The sequence below is a fragment of the Mustela nigripes genome, chromosome X, assembly GCF_022355385.1.
Source record: "Mustela nigripes isolate SB6536 chromosome X, MUSNIG.SB6536, whole genome shotgun sequence".
NCBI lineage: Eukaryota > Metazoa > Chordata > Mammalia > Carnivora > Mustelidae > Mustela > Mustela nigripes.
In genome coordinates, this window is record NC_081575.1 from 38,856,940 (window position 1) to 38,870,083 (window position 13,144).

Below are 13,144 nucleotides of genomic sequence, written 5' to 3' on the forward strand. Positions count from 1 at the left end.
TTAAAAACAAACTTTCTCTCTCTCTTTTAAATATATCCAACATAATGATTTGAAAGAACAATAAACATTTTTTAAGGTACATAAACTCATCTTTAACAAGTGGAAGTCATTCAATGCTCCTTCTGCATCTGGAAATTATGTCAATTCCACTGTTCTCACAGTTTTTCCTAGTGTGTTTTTTAAGTTTTTTCTTGATTATCCTAGCATATTTCTCTGAAAAAACAATCTATAATAACTTCAAAAAACTTTCTATGATCATAAGACTTTACATGTTAAATATTTTTTAAATTGTCATCATTATATTGGGAATTTATAAAAAATACAAATATTATAAATTTTAATAATTACTAAACACAAAAAGTAAACTTGTTGGGAAATTCATGTTCTAATGAGATGGATTAGAGGGAATTATAGAGCCTCAGTTAATGGAGACTTTAATGAAACCATTATTTTGAGTTGTCCCTTTGAATTTGTCCCCAGAGGTTTTCACACTTCACAGGCAGTTCAACTTCAGGAGAAAGTACATATGAAATTTGAGGATTTGAAACTTGATTCCTTTAAAATTATGCCTATTTAGTTCTTGGAAATTCCTTATGTATCCAAAGGAATATGTTTATCTCAGACTGAAGATGACTGATAAAAGACCAACAGTTCTTAAACCTAATGGGTCATCATCATCATTGGGAATTTTTATATAAGAAGTTTGGGATGTGTCTAGGAATCTTTTCAAAACTTATCCAGGTTGAAAATCATTGATTTAGCCTAATTAATTCTTTTTTCAGAGGAAAAAACGTGGCTCAGAGAAAGGTGACTAACTCAAGGTCATGTGAGAGTGAATGACAAGTTGGAATAACCGAAAATGGATGGATTTCCTGGTGCAACCACTCTGGAAAATAGCATTGAGTTTCCTCAAAAAGCTGAAAATAGAGCTACCCTATGACCCAGCAATTGCACTACCAGGTATTTACCCTAAAGATATAAATGTAGTAATTCAAAGGGGCATGTGTACCCCAATGTTTATAGAAGCAATGTCCACAATAGCCACTATGAAAAGAACCTAGATGTCCATCAACAGATGAATGGATAAAGAAGATCTAGTATATAAACACAATGGAATACTATGCAGCCATCAAAACCCCAAAATCTTGCCAAATCTTGCAACAATGTGGATGGAACTAGAGGGTATTATGCTAAGTGAAATAAGTCAGTCAGAGAAAGACAATTATCATACGATCTCACTGATATGAGGAATTTGAGAAACAGGACAGAGGATCATAAGGGAAGAGAGGGAAAAATGAAACAAGATGAAACCAGAGAGGGAGACAAATCAGAAGAGACTCTTAATCTCAGGAAACAAACTGAAGGTTGCTGGGGGAGTGTGTGGAGGGAAGGGATAGGGTGGTTGGGTGATGGACACTGGGGAGGGTATGTGCTATGGTGAGTGCTGTGAATTGTGTAAGACTGACGATTCACAGACCTGTACCCCTGAAACAAATAATACATTATATGTTAATAAAAAAAAAGAGGGTGGTGGTAACAAATGGAATGCTAAAACTGTTCTTTATAGGAGCAAAAAAAAACATTAAGAATCATTAGTGTATTAAAGCCTTAAAACAAGACTTATTTCTTGGTTTAGAAAATGAAAGGCATTGAGAATTCATGAGATTTTTCTTCAAGATTTTCTCTGAAAATTTGGAGACTATTCAGAATTCTGCTTCATTGTGTGCAACCTAAAGCATAGATACAACCAAACACCCATCCTCTCATCATTATGGGCCTTCCTTTTATGTACCTTCTCCTTTTCTCTTCTTTCTGAGACCAAGGATATCTTCAGCCCTGTCCCCAATTAAGCAGTAATGTTTTATTTTTAATTTACTTTATAAATAAAAAGTACTTTGATTTCCATTCTCCAATTTGATTTTCACACCTATGATCAAGAAAGATACAGGACCAATATTTTCTTATATTTTATACACAAAAAAAGTGGCTAAGAGGTAGTGACAACTCAAACCTGTGCATTCAGTGATGGAGATAAGAACTGAATCTAACACCTACCAGTGCTAAATCCATCTGTTTTCTTTTTTTATTAATATATAATGCATTATTTGTTTCAGGATACAGTTCTGTGATCCATCAGTCTTACACAATTCATAGCACTCACCATAGCACATACTCTCCCCAAGATCCATCACCCCACCACTCCATCCCTCCCACCCCCCTCCACTCCAGCAACCCTCAGTTTTTTTCTTGAGATTAAGAGTCTCTTATGGTTTGTCTCCCTCTCTGGTTTTTGTCTTGTTTCATTTTTCCCTCCTTTCCCCTATGATCCTCTGTCCTATTTCTCAAATTCCTCATATCAGTGAGATCATATGATAATTGTCTTTCTATGACTGACTTATTTCACTTAGCATAATACCCTCTAGTTCCATCCACATTGTTGCAAGATTTGACAAGATTTTGGGGGTTTTGATGGCTGCATAGTATTCCATTGTATATAGATATATATATACCACAACTTGTTTTTTTTACTGTTTTCACATTTGAATTTTTAAAATTGTTTTTTATTAACATATAATGTATTATTTGCTCCAGGGGTGCAGGTCTATGAATCATCAGGCTTACACATTTCACAGCACTCACTGTAGCACATACCCTACCCAATGTCCATAACCCAACCACCCTATCCCTACCTCCCCACCCCCCAAGGAACCCTCAGTTTGTTTTGTGAGATTTAGAGTCTCTTATGGTTTGTCTCCCTCCTGATCCCATCTTGTTTCATTTTTTCCTGCCCTACGCCCCACAATCCCCTGCCCTGCATCTCAAATTCCTCATACCAGAGAGATCATATGATAATTGCCTTTCTCTGATTGACTTATCTCGCTTAGCATAATACCCTCTACTTCCATCCACGTTGTTGCAAATGAAAAGATTTTATTTCTTTTGACGGCTGCATAGTATTCCACTGTATTTATATACCAGATCTTCTTTATCCTTCATCTGTTGATGGACATCTAGGTTCTTTCCATAGCTTGGCTATTGTGGACATTGCTGCTATAAACATATGGGTGCATGTGCCCCTTCGGATCACTACATTTGTATTTTTAGGGTAAATACCCAGTAGTGCCATTGCTGGGTCGTAGGGTAGCTCTATTTTCAACTTTCTGAGGAACCTCCATACTGTTTTCCAGAGTGGCTGCACCAGCTTGCATTCCCACCAACAATGCAGAAGGGTTCCCCTTTTTCTGTATCCTTGCCAACCCATCATTTCCTGACTTGCTAATTTTAGCCATTCTGACTGGTGTGAGGTGGTATCTCATTGTGGTTTTGATTTGTATTTCCCTGATGCTGACTGCTGTTGAGCACTTTTTCACGTGTTTGTTGGCCATCTGGATGTCTTCTTTGCAGAAATGTCTGTTCATGTCTTCTGCCCCTTTCTCAATTGGATTATTTGTTCTTTGGGTTTTGAGTTTGATTAAGTTCTATTACATTTTAGATATAAGTCCTTTACCTGTTATGTCATTTGCAAATCTTTTCCCATTCTTTCAGTTGTCTTTGGTTTTGTTTTACACATATAATCCTTCCAGTAATCCAACATAGACTGTGTTCATTTGATCAGGTGATTGTTTCTTTAACATAAAAGCTATAGCTGTATTCTTTGCTTAGCCATCAAGCTCTCACCAATTTGATCCCTGTGTGAGCCATAAAAGAGACTCTGCAACCTGGGATCACTCCTGGGATCTTAGGCCCCATATCATGGCCTTCCCATGTTTGAGGCCTATACTGTACCTGAATCAGGGCCAGTTTGTAGCCTCCAAGTCTGAATGCATAGTATGACAGCCCTTGTTTGACCAAATACATGCATTTTGACAAATTACAGTGAGATACTGGATAGCAGATTCCATTTTCTCTTTGAATTAAATTTTTAAATTTCACGGTGCTCAAAAACTTCTAATGGTTCCCCAACTATTAAGTCAGGGATTTGAAGTTTATAAGCTTGATTATAGGTACAAGTTAAGATTTTGATAGTGAAGACAGAATGGTCTAAAAGGAGAAGAGTTTTATTGGAGGAGGACTAGAAGGATTTACGTAAAAGATAAGAATATTTTCACCGTGAAGATTTGTCCATTATAAAATTAGAAAAAGAAGATGCCACCTATGGAAAGTAAATGTAGGAAGGAAAAATAGCAGAGGAAAGATGAAAAAGAGACAAAGAAAAGCAGAAGTGGAAGAAGAAAGTTGGTGGGCAAATCCTCCTTTATTTGGCTTCATAAAAGGACCCATAACTCTTGGCTTCCATGTTGGTGGAGATGCGTACTCCAGTGGGGCAGCACTCCCTGGCAGGTGTGGCCACATGACCGGAGACTAGAATGAGCAGAGAAGACCTCTGGAGGTCTCTGTTGCTGAAGTGTTTTCACAAAATAGCCTAGCTAAAGAGACCTCAGGATGCCTCTTAATATGGAGACTCCAGAAACTGGGAGCCCAGACTATCTTCTCAATTAGCTTTATGGAGACAAAGGGGATAATGATCCCTAAAATTGGCAGCCACAGGAGAATGTGGCTTTGCAATCCAAAGTAAAAAATTCCAGAAAAGGAAATGTTGAGAATTGGGAGATGTCTTCAGAGTCATCCAGTCCAGTTTCATCCCATCAACAAATCTGCCCACCACAGTATAGAGATGACACACGGGAACACATTAAATGAAGTGTATTTTATACAGAAATATGGTGCTTTACATAGTTTTAATCTACTCTGTTAATACTTTATAGAGCTATGACTTTATTTTAGGAAATATAAACTAGCATAATTAAGAAATGACCCTAATTTCTTTGATTTAGAAATCAAGATTCTCTTCAGAATTTACCTTTCTACTTGAAGAAGACCAGTGTCAGAGAAGAAAAAAAAACTACCTCCTATGAAAAAACACTGCCCACTCAAGCAACTATTATACCTACCATAGAGAGCCCAGGGAATCTATTTTCTGAATAACTAAGCTAACATGTGGCCTTCCCCCAAATGTGCTGCTTCTGGCCAAGAATTATACCTCACACTAGCTAACCAATGCTTTTAGAGTAATGTATTATTTATTTAAAACTTACAGTGAACATATTTGGCTGCCCTTGACATGGTCTGCAATTTGGAAGCCCCCCAAAACTAGGGAGATACACTTGTCCAAGGGTACTCCAGAACCCAACAGGATTTTCAAAACAAAATGAAACACATAATAAAAAATAAGATGCCAGTTATCTCACCCAAGTCTTGACCGTGAGCTCTTTTATTTCCTTGAACGTACAGGAGAGAAAAGCCTTCATAAATCTGGACAGTTCCATGTGGGCATTGCGGTGCATCTGTTGTCTGGCTGTGACGTGTGATGAGGAATCCATGGGTGATAGAAGAAGTTCCTGGAGGACCTGGGGGACCTTGCATACCATCTGGTCCAGGGGGACCATCCAAACCACGGGTACCTATTTCCATGGAATCATCAGTATACAGAATTTAAGTGAGCCCTGATCCTATATTTATGGCTACTGACAAAACATTATGATCTCATTCGATTTGTTAATTTAGTCAATATTTATAGAGTGCCTATTAAGGTACTGTCAGATATCACGGATTTAGAGATAAATAAAATATGGTTCCTGCCCTCAAGAGATTTAAATATACATATTTTTTCTAATGGAATTGGTTGTCAACATCAGGCACTATATAATGAGTACTGGGTGATGGAACATTAGGTGGGAAGAAATGCTGCTTATTTGGGAAGTCTGTGTGTTATCTAGTCTCTTGCTCTATTAAAGGAGCCCAAAGCCCATGACGAAATTTCAGTCTGCTGTTTTGTTCATCAAGAAAGGAAGGGTGTGATTGACATCAGTCTGCCAGTTTCAGTGCTGAAAAGCATTTTTCTTTGAATCTGTCTGGGGAATTATTCTCAGGTATACCTTTTGTTTAGAGAATAGGCAGGGCACTACTAAAGCAGCCTTTTCAAAATGTTTCTTTTCAATTTACTACCGGTTCCATTTCTCTGTTTAGTCCTTGATTTGAGCCTATTTAAAAATTATCTTTATACACAGGCCTTTTGCCACTGTGTATATGGATTTTCACATTGGGGAAACTTCACAGCAAAGCTCATATGAGATGAAGATGACACTAACTTGTTTCTTCTCCGATATACAATTAATGAAATGGCAGGGTATCAGTTCCAGGAAGGCCATAGGTATTACTCGTCTGTCTTGTTGCAGCTGATATTTTTTGCCAGTAAATATGCTTTATATTTATATTATTTAGAGTTATATTTATATGTCTAGTGTTGCTAACATGTATTAAAAATCTAATGAGTTTATGATCTTTTATTTCTGCTAGCAATCTTACTTCAGTGTGTTTTTTAATTTTTAACTTTTATTTTGTTTATTGAAGTATAGTTAACAAACAATATTATATTCGTTTCAGGTATATGATACAGTGATTCAACAGTCCCACACATTACTCCGTGATCATCTTGATAAATGAGCACTCTTAATTCCCTTTATCTATTTCATGCACCCCCCACCACACCTCCCCCTCTGGCACCCACCAGTTTGTTCTCTGTATTTAAGAGTCTGGTTTTTTATTTGTCTCTTTTTTCCTTTGTTTGTTTCTTAAATTCCACATATGAGTAAACTCATATGGTACTTATCTTTCTCTCTCTGATTATTTCACTTAGCATTTTACATTCTACACCCATCTATGTTGTTGTAAATGACAAGATCTCATTCTTTTTTATGGCTAAGTAATATTCCTCTCTCTCTCTCTCTCTCTCTCTCTCTCTCTGTGTGTGTGTGTGTGTGTGTTCCTTTTTTTCCCACGTTCTTACCAACACTTATTTATTTTTGGTTCTAGCCATACTGATGTATATAAGGTATTATCCCATTGTTTTGATTTGTATTTCCCCAATCATTAGTGATGCTGGGCACCTTTTCATATGTCTGTTGCCATCTGTATGTCTTTTTTGGAAAATGTCTATTAAGCTCCTGTTATTTTTTTATTGCAAGGTGATTCAAACTCTCTTTGGAAGTAGCTTTAGAACATACTGGAAATCTAGTGGATACCAGATTCAATATTATCAGGAGTACCCACTAATGAATGAACTAAAAACCTGAAAATTAATTTGTCATCTCAGTATAAGATGCCACTCTCCCAAAGCCCTATGAGGAGCACTTAAAACTTTATAAACCTTACAACTATATTACTGAATTTTATGGGGGAAATGACACTCTGCTGTCATATTTTAAAATGTAGAAATATTCGCAATAGTTTCAAGATGGTCAAGGGATTTAAGTCAACATATTGAAAATTATCAGAACAGGTAAGTATAGTGAATACCTAGAAAAACCTCCTTTTGAAAAAAAACTGTTTCTCAGTATTCTAAACACATAAATAAAAACACGCTTTCTATGCTTTTCTAATACTGGGAATTTTCCTTGTATTTGCTGTCCTATTTTCCCCCAGCAACAGATTCACCAGCTAGCTATACTCTCCCAAGAAAAAACTCTCACAGCTCCAAATGGACGCCTAGAGGTCTCTCAGACGAGACTACTATCAACAACAGTGATTTACTTGTCTCACCTGGCTGGCCTGGCAGACCTGGATCTCCTTTGCGCCCTCCTGCACCATCAAAGCCAGGGAGTCCATTGCGTCCCGGATCTCCTGGAGGGCCAATTGGACCTATAGGGAAAAAATAGGATCTTCAAATATGGGTATAATAATTCCATAACCAGACAGATCTAGGAAACCTAAGGTTGTTTAGTGTCACTAAATTCATAGTCCAGTCCTGTCTTTAATCCAGATACCCAAAGGAATATCTCAAGCCTGAGACAAAAGAAGCAGACAAGTATTTAGCTTCAGTTTTAAATAATAAATTTGTCTCTGCAGAGATTACCATAATATGGCACTTGTGTTCTCTTTGCCTCAGAACAGAATAGGAGTACAAGGCCCAACTTTTGTTATCTGTCCCACCATAGGTAAGGTTGTTACTGCCTGGTACACTTAGTTTATGGAAAGACTAACAACCTTAATAAGTGAGAAAGACTGAACTTAGTTTCTAGCTTTCTTATATAATTAAAATTGGCTGCAAGCATAGAGTCCAATGGCCAACTAGATGGGAGTTAGTTTGAAAATCATGAGGCCTCACAGTGGGGAGCTGATGGCTGATCAAATTAGCTTCCTATCCTTCTGGTGGTTGGGATAGAGAAAGCACCAGATCTTAAATGCATATTAATTTCATTACAAAGTTTTTAATAACATTAACCTAATCATTCAAGTTAGAATAGCCAGCAGAACTGGCTAGAAGAGATTAGGTTGGCCTTAAAGGAAATTAGGACATGAGAAATTAACACTTCAAAGAAAAAAGGAAATGGGATTTGTGGTGGTCTGGTATTCTACTAGTTGTTGAGACTCCTCTTCTCAAAGACAAACCATGACAAGTAAAAGGAGAACTAGTGAAATGCTCCCAAATACATAAGGCTTAGAAAGATGATCTGCAAAGGTACCTGGTAAGCCTTGAGGTCCTGGTAGTCCAGGCAGACCTTTTAATCCAGGCTGGCCTGGGATCCCTGGTGGACCAACATCTCCTTTGATTATAATACTCTGCCCTGAAGGACCAGGTAATCCAGGGGGACCTAAGAGGCAAAACATACAAATTGGAATGTAGGAAAGAGAAAGGCCAGAAGTGTCCTAAATCAGAATAAAAATTGGTGCAAAAGAAACCAGTTAAATTTGTTGAAATGTTGCCATGTCCAACAGAAATCTGTTTAGGAAAGCCATCATCTTACCCAGAAGACTAAAAAATTAATTTCCTTTGAGTCAGTGGAAAAATTAGGCTTATTGTCCCTACTTTCCAGACTTGAAGCATGACTTGGTTACTAGAAAGTCTAATCCATTACAAATCTGTGAACACTGATGTCAGGGGAAGACAATTCTATTTCCTGATAAGTCCATTCTGATTCTAACATCATCTGCAGTTCTTGCTTGTTGTGCTTATCAAGTGTCCCACTGAACTAGTAAGGGAATTTAGCAGAGGTCTTATTTCAGTTTATAGGAAACTTGTGTAAGTTTCCAGCAAAAAGAACTATTTTCATATTAAAAATATTTTTAATTAAAAATGACTTGCTCTTATAATCTGTTCAACTGAATAAGGGAAAGTTAGTATAAAATCTAATAAAAATTTTAATGAAGAATTCTTGTTAGTCCTGCATCCATCTTAAACTTCAAAGAACTGGTCTCAGTATTTCCTTAGTAAAACAGAGAGGTTAAGAGACCAGTAAATAGAGGGAGAGTTTTGCCTACTTGCTCTCAGTTGTTGGGGATTGAGATTCTAAAAGTTTAGTTCAAAGACAGAATGCCAACTTTTAAGTTCTTCAGTGTGTTTAAGAACCAGGTATAAGTAGCTCCTGGAGTAATTCTTACCTGGGGGGCCAACAAGTCCTGGATCGCCCTCAGGGCCAGTTGAACCAGGTACTCCACTGGGTCCCTTCATGCCTGAAAAGAAGGTACATACAATGGCACTGCAAAGCAACAGGGCCATTGCATTTTCCCAGTCAAATCAGAAAATGGGTATCTTATCCCAAAGGAGTTTAATATAAAAACATCCCTTTAAATACCTGGAAATCCTGGAACACCAGGGAGACCAGGATCTCCTTTCATTCCATTGAGACCTGGTCGGCCAGGATTACCCTGAATAAATAAAATCATTAATTTTAGAAAAGAACTGAAGGGGGAGGGAATGAGGTTATACAGTATTCATATTCACTGATAGCACTTGCTCCAGGGTCAAACTTCTAGGATTCAAATCCCAATTTTGCCCCTTACTAGCTTGTGTGACCTTGAGTTGATTATTTATCTTTGATATATAGTTTTCTCACCTCTAACCTTAAGAAAATAATAGTATCTACGTCATGGTTTTTTTGTGTGAGATTAAATGAGATAGCTCATATAAAAGTACTCAGAAAACGGATTGGCATTTAGTGTATCCATAATAAATGGCAGCTACTATTTTATTATCATGAACAAAGGCACTTTTTAAAGTGCAGCACTAAAGTTATAAATGCTTGGGTGAGAATCACATGTACAGGAATGATAAAGTCTGTGAGACTTAGCAAAAAATATAGCAGGGCCTATTAATTAATTGGGTTTGAGGGCCAGGAAAATTATGGGAAAAAGAAGAGTTGAGAATAAGTCTAGAATGTACCTAAAGGAAGAATAAGTGAGGGACAATGAAATTTTTATCAGCAGGACTGAAAAAGCGGCAAACCCGGAACATATTCCAACATGTAAGAAATGGCTAAAAAAGGAGGGCATATTAGAAAGACAGGATCCAGCTTGAAGAAGTTTCCAAATCCATGATAATTAGAGCATCAGAATAGATGACAGTTTTAAAAATTATAAATCATTTAAAAAAGAGAATCTATGAGTCCATACTAATAATAAATAGATAATACACAGAAGAGAAGGGAGGCTTTGCTTATGAAAGGGCTAACTGGCAAATATGGATATAGTGCAAGAGTTAGAAAATCATCATTTTCCACTATTCACTATATTCAACCATTGTATTGATTGGCTGAGGCAAAAATCATAAATAGATATTAAATATATGGGGAAATTTTGATGAGTAGTATATTTGCATGATCTTAATGTTTCTTTCCATAGCTTTGCTTATTAGTTACAAGGGGAAAGAACAGTAACCATGCAGTAGAGAAACCAGGTAACAACTGTTGGAATGATCAAAATTAAGATCACCGATGAGGGGCAGATGAACACTGTAGGCCTAAACATCTGATGGAGGATATAACATCACTCATATAGTGTGGGGATGCATAATTAGAATGAAGAAATAGCAGACAAAAGAAGGAACATTCTATCCTAAAAAATGGTAGGGGGCACCCCAGGTAGCTCAGTCGGTTAAGCACCCAACTCTTGATTTTGGCTCAGATCATGATGTCAGGGTTGTGAGATGAATCCCATGTCAGGCTCCACACTCAACACAGAGTCCTCTTGGGATTCTCTCTCTCCCTTTGCCCCGGCCCCACCAAATAAATACATAAATCTTAAAATAAAATAAAATAAAAATGAGAAGGGGCTACATTTCTTCAACTGTCAAGATTATGAAATTTAAAAAATTGCTTAGCAAATGATTCAGACTGAGGGAGCATAAAGAGCAAAAATATGATAGTTAAATGTAATGCATAATTTGGTTTACACTGGAGGAAAACACTGCTATCAAGGACAATTACTAGGTTAACCAATACAATCAGAATATGTAAAGTAGAAATAGAAGTTTATATTAATGTTCAGTTTCCTGAAGTTGATAACTGTTGTGTTATTATATAAAAGAATATCTTTAATTTTAGGAAATCTTATGCAGTGAAGTATTTAGTGCTAAAAAGGCATAACAGTTACAACTTATTCTCAAATGTTTCATATATACATTTTATATATATAATTATATACACACACATAACATATGGGGCAAAACATTAACAACTAGTCCATCTGGGTAAATGATACATGAAAGGTTTTTGGCTTTTTTTTTTTTTTACCATTCTTGGAATTTTTCTATGTTTAATGTTATTTCCATTAAAAAAACAGAAATGGTACAAATGTAAGAACTAACTTGCACAAAAGAAAATGAACAGAACTTGATAATACTAGATTTGCAAAATATTGCTATCAGGCAGTAGTCTTGAATCAGGCATAGACACATATGAACTGGAAGCACCTGGGAAATGAATGAGGAGGGAGTAAATAGAGAATGAATAAAGAGAAGACTCAAATTTTAAGAGTATGTGTCTAGAATAATGATGACATGAGGAAAAAAAAGTTAATTGTTAGAAAGCTTTAAGGACTACTCTTTTAGGTGTTTCTTTTTTTCTTTTTTTCTGCTATAAAGCAGTCATCAGAGTTAAAAGATTGAGCCCAGGTTGTGTTGGTTGCAATATCTAACAACAATCTTCCTGAATGAATACAAGAAGTAATAATGATCCATAAAGAAGCATGGGACTTTCTTGGTCACTCAAACCAATGTGGAAAGTACATGAATACAAATGTGGGGATATGTTATTCCGTTTTTACAGGTGAAGACAGAAACCTAAACTGTCTATCTGTGTTCCTCATAGACACAAAAGCAGAAGTGTGCAGGGGAGCTGAAATTTGACCCTAACTCTATCTAATTTCAAAGTCTAAAACATCCCACTCAACTATAATTACTTCCCTATGGTCTCATCCACATGTAATGTTCTGATATATGCATCTTCTTTTATGAATTTCCTTTCACTGAAATGAAGGGTTCTCAAACCTAAATAACATACATATCAATGACTCCAGGTAAAATATCTTCTGAGGAACCCTTTCACTATAAAGCAGCTAAGTCCCTTTAGTTGAAAGAAGATAGAAAACTTGCCTTTCTCTTCTTTTGTAATTCACTTGGAGGCATGCATAGAGCCTTCACCAGTAAATACTAATAAAAATAATGTAGCTTAGAATTCTCATTTTGAATGAAAATGCCCACACTCCTTTCTCATCAAATTTCTACTCCCATTTCCTACCTGGAGTCCTGGTGGTCCTTGATCTCCTTTCAAACCAGGCAAACCAGGTTGCCCAGGTTGGCCTGGGTATCCTCTCTCTCCCTTAATACCTCCATTTCCAGGGAGACCCCGGGGACCTTCTGGACCTGGTAGACCTGAACAGTGCACAACAAATGGCCATATTTCAGTATAGCATAAGAGTAGTATAAAAACCCTGGCTTCTAAAATATCAGTCTTCTAAATCCTATTAGTTCATAAGATAAAATCCAGAGTATATAAAAACATACAGACCTATTCTGACTCTCTAATATAAATTGCAATAGGTTCTTTTTGTTATCAACACTGGTCTGTAGTTCCTTTTAGTATACATTTTATTATACATTAAATTGAATAAGCTCATATTTAAAGACAAAACTCAGGACATTAAAATAAAGACTGCTTCTGTGTCTCTCTAATATAAATTACAATAGGTTCTTTTTGTTATCAACACTGGTCTGTAGTCCCTTTTAGTATACATTTTATTATACATTAAATTGAATAAGCTCATATTTAAAGACAAAACTCAGGACATTAAAATAAAGACTGCTTCTGTG

The 13,144-nt window shown here is 36.5% G+C and overlaps 1 protein-coding gene across 1 annotated transcript in view; it reads right to left on the minus strand.

Moving 5' to 3' along the window:
• The window catches only part of COL4A5 (collagen type IV alpha 5 chain), a 244,700-nt gene that overhangs the window by 7,874 nt on the left and 223,682 nt on the right, over nt 1-13,144 (minus strand). The window contains exons 42-47 of the mRNA XM_059385657.1: nt 12,573-12,706; nt 9,633-9,705; nt 9,439-9,510; nt 8,523-8,651; nt 7,600-7,698; nt 5,250-5,462 (exon numbers count right to left, since the gene is read on the minus strand). Of these exons, the coding sequence (XP_059241640.1) occupies nt 5,250-5,462; nt 7,600-7,698; nt 8,523-8,651; nt 9,439-9,510; nt 9,633-9,705; nt 12,573-12,706 (720 nt within the window). The remainder of the gene's footprint in view (nt 1-5,249; nt 5,463-7,599; nt 7,699-8,522; nt 8,652-9,438; nt 9,511-9,632; nt 9,706-12,572; nt 12,707-13,144) is intronic.